Source organism: Neltuma alba, unplaced genomic scaffold (genome assembly GCF_004799145.2).
Source record: "Neltuma alba isolate B1F8T4 unplaced genomic scaffold, ASM479914v2 tig00012051_pilon, whole genome shotgun sequence".
Classification (NCBI taxonomy): domain Eukaryota; kingdom Viridiplantae; phylum Streptophyta; class Magnoliopsida; order Fabales; family Fabaceae; genus Neltuma; species Neltuma alba.
In genome coordinates, this window is record NW_021636615.1 from 520,895 (window position 1) to 539,234 (window position 18,340).

At 33.5% G+C, this 18,340-nt stretch overlaps 1 protein-coding gene and 1 long non-coding RNA gene across 2 annotated transcripts; both read right to left on the bottom strand.

Moving 5' to 3' along the window:
- Window positions 1-229: 229 nt before the first annotated feature.
- LOC114721637 (probable LRR receptor-like serine/threonine-protein kinase At1g51860) lies at window positions 230-1,684 on the bottom strand. Its single transcript, XM_028907497.1, has 2 exons — window positions 1,566-1,684; window positions 230-530 (listed from the first exon to the last, which is right to left on the bottom strand). Exons 1-2 carry the CDS (start codon window positions 1,682-1,684, stop codon window positions 230-232), a joined length of 420 nt encoding a protein of 139 aa, XP_028763330.1.
- An 11,095-nt stretch (window positions 1,685-12,779) lies between these two features.
- On the bottom strand, window positions 12,780-13,930 carry LOC114721661 (uncharacterized). Its single transcript, XR_003738109.1, has 2 exons — window positions 13,817-13,930; window positions 12,780-13,381 (listed from the first exon to the last, which is right to left on the bottom strand). It is a non-coding gene; the product is annotated as an uncharacterized LOC114721661 (long non-coding RNA).
- Window positions 13,931-18,340: the final 4,410 nt, after the last annotated feature.

The following is an 18,340-nucleotide window of genomic DNA, read 5'->3' on the forward strand; positions in this document are numbered from 1 at the left end:
TATTACACAAACAAGAACCATATCTCCAGATCTTCACACCAAAACAAAGGGAAAAAAATGGGCTTTGACCCTCAAACAAGTCTGATGAAATGGACTCTAGCACGGTATATAAACCACTGTAAATTAGCATCTACCAAGGTGAGGGGTTGGTCATTGAATCAAACTGTTCAATATGATTGCTTGGATAGATTGACATAATATTTGATTTGGCATGACCCATCTCCAAATATCAACAATCATTCAGTTCTTGTAACACGAAAACTGGCCCTTGTTTGGTCTCTGTTATAACGCGTGAAATTGCTATCTCAACAATTTTCCATGCAGAAGCAACATGGAATTCACCTTCCAACCTTGGATCAACAATGCCATGAATGTCCCCACATTCAACTTTAGAACGAACCCAATCAATAATATAACAGATACTTCCAATTTCTCTTCTTATTGTAGGACGGCCTGTGATTAGTTGAAGAAGAATGATCCCAAAGCTATAGATGTCACATTTTTCATTGATGATCCCAGACTTCTGAAATCTGCAATAATGTAATGGGATATAATCAGTCACTGTACAGTAATTGTTTGGTTTTTTCAGTGATAATATGCTTATGTTAAAATTTTTTTCCATCAATTTGCGAGAAATTTTAGAACCACAAAAAACAATACTAGCTCAAATCCTTAATATCAGAGTTACTTGGAGTTAAATTTAGTTCTCATAAATATAAGACATTGATCCACTTTGTCTCCCAAACTTACAATTCCTACCCTCCGAAAAAGTGTCCCAATTCATTGTACATACTAAACAATTTTCCCGAAAGGGTAGTTCACAAACATATGATCAAAGAAGGTAGTCTAGGAAAGCTAATATACATTTGTTACAAATAACTAATTTAAATAACCGACTTAACTAATTTTATCATCCCCAAATTAATTAGGCAATATAATTTAATGAATATTTCTTCATAAATGAAATGCAACCACTTATTCAGGATCAATATAACCACTACAAAAAATTTGACTTTCAACGGCGACAAATGTCACCGCTGAAAGTCCAAAAGTCGTTGTTGAAAAGCTTCAGCGGCAACATGTTATCGCCACCAGGTCGTTGCCGTAGCGGCCGTGGCTGAAACTTATTAGCGGTGACACAAAAATTCGCCACTGAAACTACACATTCAGCGGCGACAAAAAGTCATTGCTGAAACTACACTTTCAGCGGCGACAATTTCGTCGCCGCTGAATCTTGGTTCAGTAGCGACTCTTTTGTCGCCACTAAAGCCTGTTTCAGCAGTGACATAAATGTCGTCGCTGATTATATTTTCAGTGGCGACCATAATGTCGCTGCTGATTACCTTTTTTGTGATTTTAATTATTTTTATAATATATTAATTATGCAAAAAATTTTATTTATATGCCTGATAAATATTATCAAAAAGTTTAATAAAAATAAAGTAATTAACACACAAATATAGTATATTAAATAAGATTTATAACTATCAAAGTGTTTTTCTGTCTTTAACTAAAAAAAATCGTTCAATTAAAAGATACATTACATAATGCAAAAGAAAAATTACGTAGAGGGACCAATACTAGGGACGCTAGAAGTAGGGGTATCTGCAGGAGCATTTAACTGCGTCTTTCGCATGAAAGCAATGAACTGAGCTTGTATTCTCTGTTCCATCAATTGCTCCATCCTTTATTCAAGTTGTGTACGCTCTGCTTCCATCTTTACTCACTCTGCTGCATGTTCTGCTTCCAATTTTTCTCGCTCTGCTGCACGTTCTGCTTCCATCCTCTCTCGCTCCGCAGCAAGATTTGCTTCCATCTTTTCTCGCTCCTCCTGAAATCTTCTTTCAAACTCTTCATACAATTGGGTGCGTACGTTCTCAAGTGAATCACTAGATTGAGTGTGATGTCTCTTCCTTTGAGGCTCTACTCCATAACCTTTTCCTCTAACATATCCTGACCTCTCACCAAGAACAGCTATCAATATCTCATTAGAGGTTATTCGAGCATCACTCTCTAAGGATTGCTGTTGAACGAGCTCATGCATGCGATCCTATAGTTACAAATTACAAATTACATTAATGAAAAAAAATATAATTATTTAATTAAATATAAAGGACAAATATTATGTATACATGAATCTCTTCAGATCACGGATCCACCCACTTTAACTGGCCATCTGTGGTCTTCCTAGTATGTGTTATCTCCCAAACTGATATGGGGAGGCAGGTTGTCCAATGGTGGGGTCTCTCTATAAAGCATAATATACAAAAATAACAAATCTTGAAAAATAAAAAAAATGGATAAGAAAAATAAAGTGCAGTGAAGAGGCAACTTACTATAGAAAACTCAACCTCTGCAAATGATCGGGGACCACATGTATGCTTTGTTACTTGTTTTGCTCGGTTTTGTGTGTTTCTAGCACTTTTGTTCTACATCAAATTTGAGTAACTACTAAGTATGTTGAATGATATAATTATATTATCCACTTAAATAGTTAGTATTTAGTAAGATACCTTAAATGGATCTAACTGAAAATATGTCAACAACCACTCCCAATCTTCAAAACTTACAGTTTGAGGTGGATTTGCCAACCTTTCTTCATCAGTGTCAAATTTCTTATAGTGGGTATGCAAGTTGGTCTTTCAATTTCTGAAAGCATTTTGCAATGTAGTCACTATCATTTTTTGGAATTTCTCTTCATCTGTTGCAACAGCAGGTTGAAATTTTTCCTAAAATAAAAATCAATATTAGCATAAGTACTTGTTTTGAAAGCATAAATAAACTAAGATATATATTTACTAAACATAAATTGTACCTTCACTTTTAAAATCATGACATCAATATAATTTGTGTAAACATTCTTCCATTCAGCACAATCCTTCAAAGATATTGTGGTTCTAATAACATAACCACAATAATTAGCTAGCTCTCTCGCTCCTTGCCCTACTGCTCTTATCATGTCATCTGTGAAAGTAAGCTCGATCTTTCCTCCAAATTTAGTCATTAAGTCCACATTGAGCGACTTATAAACTCCTCTACCTTTCTTAATTATATTAGAAGAACCTATCATTCAGGTGAACAAATAATACAGTCAAAAGTATGTGATGATGATTAGTTACTTGTATTATATAAAAGTAAAGAAAATTTACCTGCACTACTGTTTTGGGTAGGGGGAGAGTCAGCAGGCAATTCCTCAAATTGTACTTGGAGTGGTCGAGGTGAAATGGTATGTCTAATTGTAGGGGTAGAGCTAATACCTCCACTACTTGTGCTGCCATGTCATGCGAAGAAAGAGCTTCTCCCACCTCATCCTCTCTTTAGCCCTAACATATCCTGCAATAATGTACAAAATTTAGATTGTTTTTTATGTTAATAAACTACTCTTTATGAAGATAGTATATATTAACAAAAATTACAAAATCTAACTTGTCAAGAATATATTAGTAAAAACTACCATTTATAAGGATTGTAGTTTCATTCTGTTGAGTCCTCTGTGGTACTGTCACTTGTATGATTATCTTCTATTTCACCTTCAATGTCACTTTCTTCTTCAGTATCACTATCATTACCATCAAGCACATCTTCTTCATCACTATCTTCATGAACTAGTGAATTAGATTCACTATCATCAATATATCCAGTCTCCATAGTATGAATATTACTTCTTTGTGATGGTTCTCCTACTTGAATGAAGGTTTGGGGTTGTACATCATCTCCACAAAAGTCAATAAAGATATCATGTTGTATAAGACTTGCATTTAAATCAACCACCAATTGTTGATAAGGCTCTTTATCAACCATTGCAATATTAATACCACTACCAACATTAACATTCTCAATCGGTATATTGAACAAGTCACGTGGATTCGTTTTGACAGCAACAATCCAACCCGGTTCAACAATATCATCCACATAAAAAACTTACTCTGCTTGAGATGCTAAAATAAATGGTTCATTAGTTTGTAATGAACATTGAGTGTTGATACTTGTGAACCCATACTTATCCACCTTATATCCTTTGCCATAGTTAGTGACATCCCACCAGTGACACTTAAACAAGTATAATTTTTTATTCTCTATGTAAGATAACTCATAAATATGCTCTAACACACCATAATATTCTTTATTAGCATTAGTGTCATCACCCTTGGCCATGACTCCATCATTTTGAGTTCTTTTTCCTATTGCCCGATCTTTTGCATGAAAATAAAAAATGATAAAAAAATGTGAAAAAACTTTCAGCGGCAACTAATTGTCGCCACTGAAGCAGCTTTCTGTCACCACTCAATGGCGAGTAGCGTCAGTGGCGACAAAAAGTGTCGCCACTGAAAGAAGATTCAGTGGTGACTTTTCATGCTTCAGTGGCGACAGAAAGTGTCACCACTGAAAGAAGATTCTGCGGCAATAGTTAGTCGCTGCTTAAAAGACATTCAGTGGCGACCATTCAAGTCACTGTTGTAGTGTACACTTTTGGTGTCCACAAATTTTGTCGCCACTGAAAGTTGCAGCTAGTATGTCGCAACTAAAAGTCATTTTCAGCGGCGACTTCCTTTGTCGTTGCTGAAAGTCATCGCTGAAAGTCCAGTTTTTTGTAGTGAACACAGTGTGCCGGCTGGCTAAGTTGATAGATGAGAATCTCTTTCATTTATGAATGCTCTAGACAATCCAAAGTCAGCAATTTTGGCAACCATGAATTTGTTTAATAAAATGTTGGATGGCTTCAAGTCTCTATGAATTATGGGAGTCTTACAACCATTATGAAGATATTTCAATCCTGAAATCACATCATATCATACAAGGGAAGCCGTAAAAAGTGATTGTTAGAGAGGGGGAAAAAGGATCACAGATTCTCTAACCTTTTGCTGCATCAACAGCAACTTGAAGTCTCTCGCTCCACTTTAAAACATTTTGGCTTTTAATCTACAAACATCAAGTCTTTGATCAAGAAATGTGCCTCACGAGCTAGCCAAGATATGTACATGATGATGGTACATGAGGATTCAGTCTTAAATTTGAGTTTGAAAATCCAAGGAGTGAAGTGAATTAAAGAAAGTCAAAGTACATGTGGCAGATTTTACTATATTTAAGGCAACAACGACAAATACAGTAATTAATGAGAAGTTTGTCGCATAATATAAGACAAACCTGACAATAATCTGCCGAGGTCTCCAAGGTCCATGTATTCATAAATCAGAGCTGTGACGTCGTTTTCATTACAAAACCCAACAAGTGAAACTAGGTTTCTATGATGAATGGCTGTTAAGAGTTGTGCCTGCAACTTAAAGGTTAGCTCTATCATTATTAAGTAAGAACATCCTTCAACTTGAATATATTCACTATTAATTGATTACAAAAAGTTTATTTATTTCTAACCTCTGAATGAAACTCCTTATACCCCTGTCTTGAAGATGGGGAAAGCAACTTCACAGCAACCTACGTATGATCTTCTAAAGTGCCAAGGTAAACTTTCCCAAACCCCTCTTCTCCAATTATAGTTTCGAAATTGTTTGTGATACCGAAAACCTGAGTAAGGAAAAGCTTGATTCTTTTGTTTTAGAACATTCTTCTTACGGGATTCCGCAAACAAAACTGCAATGTTAAATCAAACATCTTAACACTTCGTATATAATAAATGGACCAGCATGGATACATCAACAAGTACAATGAAATGATAGCATGCATAAAATCAATACCTGCTTTCATTTTAGATCTCCTGATCGCCAAAGATACAAGTACAATGGCGATCACTACAGTCGAAAATGAAGCGATAAGTAGAATTACAAACTCGTGTTCTTTGCGTGAATTTGATGGACCAAGACCAGGATTGTTGGCTATACTGGTAAAATAGAGCAGCGTTAGGCTTGAGTAATATAGGGATAATACTATAATTTTTAATATATTTAAAAAATGATCCATCTATTATTATGGTGATTGCTTGCCAAAAAAATATTTTCACAGAAGTCAAGATAAAATTCTTTTCATATATTCAAATTCTGTAAAATCACTTCTGAAAAGCTAATCTAAACAACTCGTTAGTATTGGATTCTACTGTCTAGCAAATGAATAATAGGAGCAATATCTTCCATAAAGTGCACCTATGTTATGGTTGTCGTTATGGGGTGATGTATTGAATAAAATGCAATTATAGACTTGTAGAGGTGGATACTGGATATATATTATTTGCAAACATAAAAGAGAGTGACTTCTATGTACTTTAGACACTCGATATGAAAATAATAGCTTTGATATATTAAAGCCTATAAAACTAATAATGGTTTTATAAAGTATCAATAATAATTTTAAACATAAAAAGAATTAGTTTTAAATTTTTAAAATAATTATCATTATTTTCGGGTGCAATGCAAAGAGAGGAGAGGGAGAGAGGCTTTCCATAATTGACTAATTTTATGTTCAAAGCATGTCGGTGAAAAAGTAAAGTAGAAAATAAGCTTAGTAGGAAGAAATAAAATCCAGGTAAGATTTAGGTTCATCGTGGTGTGCTAACATATAGGAGCTGTCATAATATTAAACCCAACTTAAGGGGACTATAAGTAAAATAGAATTTGATAATGGAGAAATAAGTAAACCTTGGCTCCAAATTAGCCTTTTCCATCAAAGCCTTTGGAATTGGACCCGTGAGATTATTTCCTGTAACATTACTGTAAGATGGAAAAGAACAAAAGAGAATGGGAAGTTTAAGATTATCTGGCGTCACAATCCGAGAATGAAAGCTGTAATGCAATAATATTATAATAGGCACTGCCTTACAGGAATTTCAAATTAGGAAGAGATGCAAGAAATTCTCGTAATGATTCAGTCAGTTCATTGTTTGACAAATCCCTATGAATAAAACGTAAATGTTATTCATAATATTGAACAACCTCATTAATTGATACTATTTGAATGTTTGGACTCTATTCCAATGAAACAACTTACAAAGACTCCAATTTTTCCAAACTAGCAAATAAATGGAGCTATTACTACAGTGAGTTTGCTTGAGCTCAAGTTCCTACAATAATTTATATATAGTTCAAAATTTTGTCACCGTACCTAAGAAACTAAAGGAGAGGCAATCAACAACTCATACCACTCTGGTCCTTATTATTTGTCACTTGTAAGAGTTTCTCACATACCAAGAAAAGCATTAAATGGATGAAATCTTTTACTTTTGTCCTTTCTAAATATAAGACATCAATCCACTTTGTTTTTCATATTTTTCTAAAATATCTCTATTGATTGTAAGGGATTCCTACCGATAGAATTCCAATCATCCAAAACATATAATTGAAGAGAATAGTTTAGGGAGATCAACACACATTTGTAACCGATAACCAACTTAACTATTTTTTTTAATATTCTTAAATTAGTTATCTAACTCCTATACTAAGGACTGAAAGTGGTAATAGCATGTCTTAGGGACTAGCTTGCAGGATTCAGATGCCCTTTTGTGCAAAAATCATATTTGGAGTCAAAAGATAAACCCCGAGTCGCATGAGAAATCATCAAATATATATATATATATATATATATATATATAACAGCTAAAACCGCTGCAAACACAACTTTTTGACCACTATTAAAGCATGTTTTCTGGTCAAACCGGTGATGCAACAAACAAAACAAATTTAATAAAAGTTAGTTATATACATATAATACAATATATATAAAAATTAATTAATTCATAATGAATCTAATTGTTAGGATAATATTGTCATAGCACATGAATTTTTCAATAAAATAACACCATATAACTACAAATTGACTAAAAATAAAATGTACTTTGAGAGAGAGGGTCAATTGTTCTTTTATAGGTTTTTATTAAACTTTTTTCATCATTTTCCTGTCACACCTTTCTTTATATCTCATTATACATTAATTGAAACCAATATAAGTCATTTCATAATATTTTCGGATGAAAAATTTTAAATTTCAGAATTTACTATTCATTTTGTTCGTATACTGTTCATCCAAAAATGGGTCAAATTTGAAAATTCATAACTAAATTTAGAAAAATAAAAATAATGTGATTTTAATTTTTACACGAATATTGCTAAGAGTTGTATGGAGAAAAAATAATCATTAGGTCCAATCTCACCCAGAATAATTCCAGAAAATTCATCAAAGTGCACTGTTTATTTAGTAAATTTTTGAATTTCCGGTATTTTTGTCCAACTTTGGAAGGGCATAACTCTTAGTACACAACTTTAAATTTAATGAATTACCACTTGTTTTAAAGCTAAAAGTAAGATCTTTTAGTGTGTAAAATCTCAGATTCAAAATCCAACAATTCCTCATTATTTTGTGTCACAAATTTGACACTTTTTAGAAAATTTCTATCCCCTAATTACCACTTTCTTAGTTTATTTCCTCTTTTTTGTTCTTTCACATTCTTTCGACAATACATCAAGCATAATTCTAACATTGGAAATGGAATAACAATATAATTTATATCAAAATACTATCCATAACTTATCATAAAATCAATATAAAGTTTAATACACTTGATAAAAGTTTCTAACATAACATAATATTCATAAAGTCATTTCATTCCAAGGCCAATTCTTTCCCTTGCTCCATGCTTGGTGCACTCCCTAATTAGTGCATAAAATGACATAGTAGGAGTGAGATTTCAAAGAAATCTCAGTAGTATATGAATTATAATTATCATGTAAATCAATGCAAGATTAATTGTGATCAATATCATGCAAGGAGAGGAACATTATATTATTCACATTAACATATCACAAAACATTTGGCCAAAGTATAACTAATGTCAATCAAACAATCAAAGTCACCACAGAGTTCCTCCAATCCAAGCATCAACAAATCACAACAAATAAACAAGATAAACAATCAAATTATAATTCAAAACTACTTTTTTTGTTTTTAAAAGCTTGTCCAAATAATTACTCCAAAGAGCAATGCTTCTCCTTAGTTCCTCCTCTCAATGCCTGTTAAACCAAGCATAAACATAAGCCATATTAATCACAAAACAACTTGGTTCCAACACTTTAACATTAACCTAACAATTTCCCCCTTTTTCTTTGATTATTAACAAAATGATTCCTTCTTTAGAATCAATCATCTCATAACTCAATCCTACATAATTTTTCATAAGAAATCTAATGGTGTAATCAGATTTTTGAAATTCACATTCCTTCCTTATAATCTTCACTGGGCCGAATAGGGAGCTATATGTTTCGAAAATTTTCATTTTTGATTCCAACAATTTTAAACAATTTCCAACAACATATCCCTATATAAAAACATGTTTTAAAGCCATTGGAATAATCAAATCAATGAAAAACAAACTCCTTCCCTATGAACAGTGCTGGCCGAAATGAAGAACCAAAATCCTAACTTGGTTTTCTTCCAAAAATCAATTCATACACCACTTAATCTTTTTTGTTCCACTTGATTATTAAGGTTTATATCCTTTCCTAAGCATCACACATCCCAACCAAAATTTTCAGCATTTTTCCAAGCAAAAATCCTAATCTAATCAATGTAATACTTAGGGATAATGATGCTTAGACATACCTTAATGTTTTCTTGGTATTTTTTAGATAATTTCTTGTCTAAAACTCCTCAAAAATTTTGAACAAAGGGGCCGGATGAACAGTGGCAGAGTCTCCCCTTATTTTTCCCAATTTTCCAACATTTTCTTGGTATTTTCTAGGGGTATTTATAGAAAAATTGGTCTGCCCTCTTCCTTCCTCAATTGGCCAAAATTTAGGACACCTCAAGGGTGTAGGTGGCAGCCATCAAATACTGGAAGGATCAGATTATCCCAAGTGGCCATTTTCTAGATTTTTCCACACAATTATCCCCTAATTTGTATTAATTTTTAATTAAAATTTGAGGGACCTAGAAGCTGCACGAGATTGGGCTATTATTGGGCATAATGTGGGTCCCACAAGTTGTTTGGGCTGGTCCAAAATGCTGGCCCACAAATCAGATCACTATCCCAAACCAATTTAAAACTTTATCGGTTACTATTCACTAGTAATATTCCATAATTTTTTCAGACCTCCAAAAATTTATTTATCTCCATGATAATTTACCTTTTAATATGAAAATATGATTTGAAAATTTTCAGAATGTTTTGCCACCTCTAGTTATTTATTTTGAATTTTCTCCGATTAGGCCTCTATTGGTAGTTCTGAGGGAAAATAAATTCCTTAAAATTAATTTCTGAGCTTTCAAGGCCTAAAACAAATTTTATAAATTCAAATAAATATTTATATGAATTATCCATTATTGTTTCAAATTTATTGAGGCCTCTAACTAATTAAAAGAATTATTTTCCTCTGATTTTCTAATATTTTCCCAAAAAACCTCCATTTACGGGAAATTCCGTAATAAATCATTTTCACCGAAATTCTACCTTTCGGGCCTCAAAAAAGTTTCCAAAACCTCTAATCTATATCTTTCCCATTTTTTAGGAATTGTTTTAGAATTTTTCTCATATTTTTCCGTTTTGCCCTTCTTAAACCGATCATTATGAAAATACCAGTCCGGACCTTTTCGGGTTTCACATCAAAAGTTGTTTCGTCTCCCCATCTAGTTCCTACATTGACCCTCATCCCAATTTTTTATTCCCTATACCCAAATGAAAATTTTTGGGATGTGACATTTCCATTATGCCAAAAAATCATCTGGTTTTCTAAAAATTGTTCTTGTTCTCGGTTTTATTTCAACTCCCGGCTCAATAGCGGCTCAGCTCTAATCTAATCCAACTCAAGCATGAAAACAGTTTTTTGTTTCAGATTAGGCCGTTAGCAAGTCTGGATTAAACGGTCTAACCATCTAGTCCTGTTCGGTTCTTCAATCACTGAGATGTAGCGCCACAGCAATACACACACACACAAGAAGTTGGAGTTTTTAAAATAGCAATAGACTAATTACGAAATCTTGAGTTATTAGCATGAGAATCAAGACGAAAAATGGGGAAGACAAAGGGAAAGTGAGGGCAAAGTCAGGAAGAGAATACCTCGTATAAGTGGGCATGAGCCTAGAGCCCAAGTCCATTCTTACAGGAAAAGTGAAATCCATAATAGGGGGAAGCGGAGCTGGATAGAGGGAGTTGTTCAATTGCCTCGATTCCAAAGCGTTGGTGAAAGGTGTCCCTTGTTCTGTGTTCACCAAACACACTGGGACCATCTCTCTAGTGCCATCCTGCTGCATTATTATCTCAGTTGGAAAGATTTGGGGACCATTAGGAAATGCTCGAACCGTGCTCCAATAATTGACCCCCAGGTAAAGGTCGAACACTGGAGCTTGGTTTTTCAAGTCATAACTGCCATATGCAAATATGGCTCTGATCAAATACCTCTGATTATTCTCGTGTTTTGGTTTTAGAGTGTAACAGTTTCTTTCTCCCTCCACAAAACTTCTCACAGTCATTAGTTTGCGGTTTATGGTTGGAGCATAATTGTTGAAGTTAATGTTGGGGGCTAGTCCGTGATTTGTTCCGCTTCCAATGAAGCCCTCATCTGTCTGGTACCAAATCCCTGTCACTTCATCCAAATAACCTTCGCTTGCTCCGCAATCTATGCTTATGAAGCCTGCTCCGATGAACCCATTCACACATATACACGCAACCTCTCGTCCTTAGTTATTAATTAGGATTAATATGATTTTTCCCCCCTCAAATTTACCTTCATTTTAGTTTTAATACCTTAAATTTCAAATCATAGGTGTTGATCTCCCAAACTTCTTTTCGTCTAAAACATCAGTTCTTATAATGCTCTTTCGGTCCTAAATATAATACCCTTTTCATAGTGCCATTTACACTATGAAAGGGGTCTTATATTTAGGACCGAATAATAGAAACCTGAACCATTTGATTACTGAGAGACCAAAACAAAAATGATTGCAAATTTAAAAAATCAAAGATTGTAGTAACATATGAGTTCATGAAATGTAAAAGTAGGTAATCATTTGTCATTAATCTGTAGAAAATTTGTGACCTTTTTCTTTTTCCCAGAAGCATCATTGCCACTAGAGATAAATTAGTAATGTTATAATAAATAGGGGTGTTATGAGAAAGATTTAAAAAAAAAACAGAGATTTTATATTTAAGACAAAATAAAAGCCTTCAAAATATAACTTATATTTAGGGGAGAGAGTATAATATATGTTGTGTTATAATACTTTGAAGAGAAAATACACCCTCTGGATTCCAAAATTTGAATTGGCTTGATCATTGTTATAAGATCTTATTAATGCTTGTTTGACCATTAAATATGTTTTTAACAATTTTGTCCCTAATTAATTTTCTATTCTCTTTCATCTTTTATCTTCTAATTACTATTTCTCTTTCTTATTTGCTCCCTCATTAAATGAGGATATATTTGAAGAAAAAGGTTTAATTTTTATATATTTATTATTTTTAACTAATTTTAACTATTTTTTTAAACTACATATTTAGTTAATAGGATCTTATAAAAAAAATCAGAGGCAGTATAATCTTAGTCTTTGAGGGGTTAATATCACCTTTAATTAGTTGCTCAAAGTTTTCTTCAATTGGTTTTTAATCCTTGAAATTTGAAACTATTTAGGCATTGTGGTCCGCCTAAATACTCTTGGTCCCCAGAATGAAGCCTTCGGTTGTATCTAAGACGAGGTTTCAATGACCAAAATAATTAGTTTTAAATTTTAAGGAGTAAGACTAAAATGAGATCAAGTTTCAAAATCCACATATATAATATTTACAATTTTTTCAATTATCGATTAAACTCTTAGGCTTTAATTCATTATAATTCGGTCCTTGCAAATTTTTTTGGCCGAAAAAAAAAACTATATTACTTCAAAGAAACTGAAACTTAACACACCGGTTCAGGAATAAACAAAACAAAACCAGCAAAAAGACGAACACAAACGGAAACAATCTAACCTATACCAGTAACATCGACAAGAGAAACAAAGTAAAACGAGGGTGGGGGGAATGAATCCCTAACACCAAAACTCAAACTCCAGTAAAGACAGCTAGCCAGCAAAATAGCCACCTTGTTAGTCCCTCCAGGAACCCTTTTCAGCAATCCTGAAACCACTTGCTTCAACAGGCACCAAACATCAGCATCTTCCTCACTTAACCAAACTGGGCATGTCAAAGGAAGCGAAAATGAAGCCAGGAATAAACCAGAGAAAAAACAAAAGAAAAGGAGACAAAAACTCCTAGCCAATTCAATAATGAATACTAGGAAAATAGTATAGAGAGAAGGGGGTTTTGACACCCAGTCTTTCGATCACATCCCTCTAAAAGCTGAGAAGAACACCCATTCCACAGCTAGATAAACATCTCTTGGAATCCACTGCAACATTGAACACTTTACAGCTTCGCCAAGATGGCCAAAGTCCATTAGAGTCAAGCAAATCTCTAAAAACTAGATTGACATAATCAGAACAACTTGCACCAATGGAAAACAGTTAGACGTACTCACAACCATGAGAATCGTTTTCACCAAGCACACGATCAGCTGCTCATTCCAAGGGGGAACCCACCTCAAGTCATCTTTAATTTTTTTTTTAACCAAAATTAACCAGATACACCCCATTATAGCCCAGACAATACCTCAAGCAATTCAAAAAAGACCACAAGCTCATGCATATGTAGGCAGGGGAAAAGAGAGCATCCATAACCAGAATCATATTCTGAAGTTTCCTGCAATTAAACCCTGTAAATCGAATCCCCTTCAAATCAGCCATAGAATCAAGAAGATTGAACATAATTGACCAAAGCCACTAATCCAGATCCATAACTGACCATTTCATATTCATGGCAATAAGAGAGTGAGAATTGGAGAGATCATACCATGAAGAGATCAGTAAATCTGAATGCCAATGTCTCGGTCTCCCCTGTTCTTCTATCATCAACACAATATCCAAAGTTTCTTGAGTCCTCATTACTGGAACTACCCTACACCACTTCCCCCGTTCCTCCCTCATCTCTAGCACAGATTTTGGAGGCCCCACCTTCAAAGCCTTATTCGTCCTCACGAATCCTGGGGGCGCCCATCGTAGATCTTCATCAACCTCAAAGAAAATAGCACCCCTCTCTTCATATTTTCCTTGAAGCCCAAACCTCACCGGTTTCTTCTCAGATATCGTCCCTGCTTCCCAAACGCCGCTTCCGTCCTCTCAACCGACACGCGCACAAACCAACACACCTACCCATACGAGAGGCGTGCTCGAACCTAGTTCACGCCAGGGAAAAGACGCCTCCATCGCACCACTCCTCGCATCGGAGATCTCTCACAAAAGAGAGAAGGGAGACTTATAAAAGCTCCTCGGCCGAGCCTCTCTCGGGAGGTAGCTGTCGTGCCACACCGTCGACGAAGAGGAAAAACCCTAGCAGAGGGTTTTTCGCGTCTCCGTGATTCAGTCCTCGTAATTCAGTTAGTCAAGAAATTATAGGAACTAAATTGTTTCGAGTCAAGAAAATAAGGAAACTAAGTTGTTCCAAGTTACAGTAAAAATTTAAGGATTGAATCGATAATTGAGGAGAAGTTTAGGGATCAAAAGTCAAAATTTTCCTATTTTCTGCTAATTGGATATTATTATCTCTCAGCCTTTTTAATAAATATGTATATATATATATATAACAAGCCCTAGTAAATTGTGAAAATGATGTTTCCAATATTCTTTTAATTAATAGAGGTATATATAAATGAAATATTGGGTTGCTTTTGAACAACTTGAATCATATAACTAAGTTTTCTTAATATAAATGATTTACTTGAAAGCGTCTTACAATAAAGACCAGAAGTATCCCCTAACTATTTTGAATAGCACTTCGTTGGAGGAGAAAAATTAGAAAGTGGAAGGCAAGCCATCATACCAGAATTATCGCCACCGTCTGCAACGACCTTTGCTGAGTGGCTAACAGTGATGAGCTAAACAAACACATACAAAGAGAGCATCATCAGCGATGTGATTTTCATCTTTTGGAGTTTGTAGGAAAGAGAGGAGGAGGTATCAGAAATGAAGTGGGTAGCTTAGAAGTTTGCCACTACTTGCAAAAGAACCTGGGCTAATTATATAGGGGGCGAAATAATGTTTTCTAACTCTTTTTTGTTGAAATTTCAATTTTTGTTTTGTTTTTTAATAGTATGTGTAAAATTACACTACAGACTAGGTCTTATATTTAGGATTGAAGGTAGTATAATCTAATTATGCATAAATATTTCAAAGAGATCATGTTACATATATTACAATAAAGTAATTTTTCAGTTTTTTTAATTTTTTTTTCAAATTAATCAATTAGGCATTATATTAAAAATCAGGACAGTATTTGAGAGATAAAATTATACCATTAAATTTTTTTGGTTGATGGATGAACTTTCAAAAATATTTCGGGCTGTTAATGTCTAAAAAATGTAGGGCTGTTGTCGGGTTGGGTTCAAGAATTTTTTACTTTTTAACTTGTTTGTGGTTTGAAATTCTGTACTTCCAATTTGTCTGGTGCATGATCCAGCACGCAATAGCGATGTTAACATCAGGCCCGGCCTCTCTCCTTCGCCCCTTTGCATCCACGGCCCTCCTTTGCCTCAAACTGCGCTGTTTTGATGTGGAGATCGTTGGTTGGCACCTTTTTTTTTTTTTTTTAAGTACCACTTATTATTTTGAAATTTTTTTAGTACTATCTATTCTAATATAATTTTGGTCCAATCAGAGCCCTAAAATGTTTTTTTTCTATAACACCCAGTATCTGACTTCTAACACACTGAAATATTTTTAGTAGCACATTGTATCCTAAAATATCTTTTCAGCACCACCCAGTATTCTAAAATAATTTTTGAGCTAGTTAGAGTCCTAAAATATTTTTTTGTACACCCAATATCTAACTTCCAGTGTACTGAAGTATTTTTTTAGTAGCTTCCAATATTCTAGATTAAGTTTTAGTATATTCAGTATGCTAAAATATTTTTTAAGTGGCACTTGATTTCTTGAAATAATTTTTGGGGCAATATTTTAGGTATTCAATGCACTAAAAATTAGTTTTGGATATTAGGTGCTACTGAAAAAAATACTTCAATATGTTAGAAGCCAGATATTGGGTGTTACGAAAAAAAATATTTTAGGGCTCTGACCAGACCAAAAATTATTTCAGCATACTGGGTGGTAGTAAAAAAACACTTTAATGTGATGAAAGCTAGATACTAGGTTTTACGGGAAAAATTTTTTAGGCTCTGATTGGACCAAAAATTATATTAGAACAGATAGTGCTGAAAAAAATATTTCAAGATAATAACTGGTACTAGAAAAATATTTTAAGTTGCTAGATGTTTATTTAATGCCACCCCACCATCTCTACACCAAAACAGTGTATTTTGAGGCAAAGGAGGGCAGCAGATGGGAAGGCGTAAAGGAGAGAAGCCAGATCCGATAACATCTATATAGCTTCTTATAAAAAAAAAAAATAAATCTATATAACTTGCAAATTGTATTATAAATGTTTTTTTTTCCGTGACAATTGTATTATGAATGTTGTCCATAAGAAATCTATTGTAAAAATCTTGCTTTTTCTTTCAGTCCCACAAAAGCTTGGCATGAATTGGTTTGTGACCTAAATTATTAGAATTTATTCGGATGGGCTAAGAATGATTCAATGAGTTTGATAATTTTATTTCTTCAAATTGGAATACAATTATTGTTAATTCTATGGATATTCAAAATCGAAACTTTATTTAAGAAGACACGTCCAATTTAATGTTCAAAAAAATTAATAATGTTCGTCAACATATTATGAATAAAAATTTTTTGGTAACAATACAATCAATTTCATTTAGAAAATTTTCTTTATTCAATATTATTATATCAATATATAATATAAAGTTTATAGAATAAATTACGGGTTAAGGGTTATTTTTATTTTAAAAAGTCTTTGTGAATGAGCTGTGAGTATTTTAAAAAAATTTGGAAAATTTAATATTTTACCCTCTAACTTTTAACTTACTTATAACTCAATGCCTCAATTATGACATAGTGTGATTCACTTTTTAAATTTTTAACTTGTCTACAACTCAGCCTCTCTATTATAATCTTCACTCTATGTTAAGAGGTGACTTTGACCGTGGTGGTGCTCTGAAGCAGGGCCTGTAAAGCATATGGTGTAGTCGCCTCTTCTTTTCGTCTTTACAGCATCCATCCCTCCTATCCTTGCTTGTTTTCTTTAAATTTTATATAAAAGAAATTATAAGTGATGCTAACTTGAAAGCTATTTTGGCCATATCAATGACTGATAACTCAACGAAGAATAATAATATAAAGAGTGAGCCAAAAAAAAAAAACAGAGAGAGAGACTGGGTCATAGCGCGCGAGTTAAAAGTTTAGGGATTAAATTGTACCAAATCACAATTAAGGGATTAAATTATAAGTAAGTTAAAAGTTAAAACAGTAAGATTAATTTTCCCAAAAAAAATTTAGTTCAATGTCATCCTAGAAGTGTTGGAACACAAATATCGCCCTTACCATTAAACAAGGTTACGGTTAGAAAGGTATTACTCATTTCTTAATACTTAGAGTGAGGGGAAAAAATAAAGGAAAAATGACATAAAAATGACACTTGAATATTGAAATCCCCATTTGGTCACTTAAATAATGAAAATTTCTTTTTGAGCACACGACCAAATTGGGATTTTTAAGTTTGTTGAAAAGACCATATTGCCCTTTATTTTTTTTCAAAAACCATCAAGCAGCCTTACTAACCAGCCGGTCACCAGAGTTCTAGTGCTTGTGGCGACTGTGGAAGTTCAGGTGGACTGCTAGTCACTGGAGCTTCAATGGCCAACCGATTGCCTTTGGGTGGCAACTATTTTTTGGGAATTTTTTCAAGTCTAGTAACACGAACAACAAGTTTTTAAAAACTATTTGCAAGTTCAGTATAGTAATTAATAACAGATTTTTCAAAAAATTTAAAAAGTAACATTTTTACAACTTCAGTAATTTGATTAATAGGTCATGTAACTATATTAATAACTTGCATAACGTCATTAACAACTCTTATAGCGAGTCATGGAATGATATTAACAACTCTTATAATCACAGTGTTTGCTTAATAAATGGGAAAATTTTGTTGTACAATCTTTAAAAGGAGCTAATATTAAGAACATCAACCTTTATAAGGAAGTTTTGTCAATGACGTTATGAAAGTTGTTAATATCGTTACATAATTTGTTAACCACGTTACTAAAATTGTAAAAATACTACTTTTTGAATTTACTAAAAATTTTGTTGTTAATTGTTATGCTAAACTTGTTAATAGCATTAAAGAACTTGTTAACCGCGTTTTACAAGACATGAAAAATTGCCTATTTATGATGCTATGACTAATCTC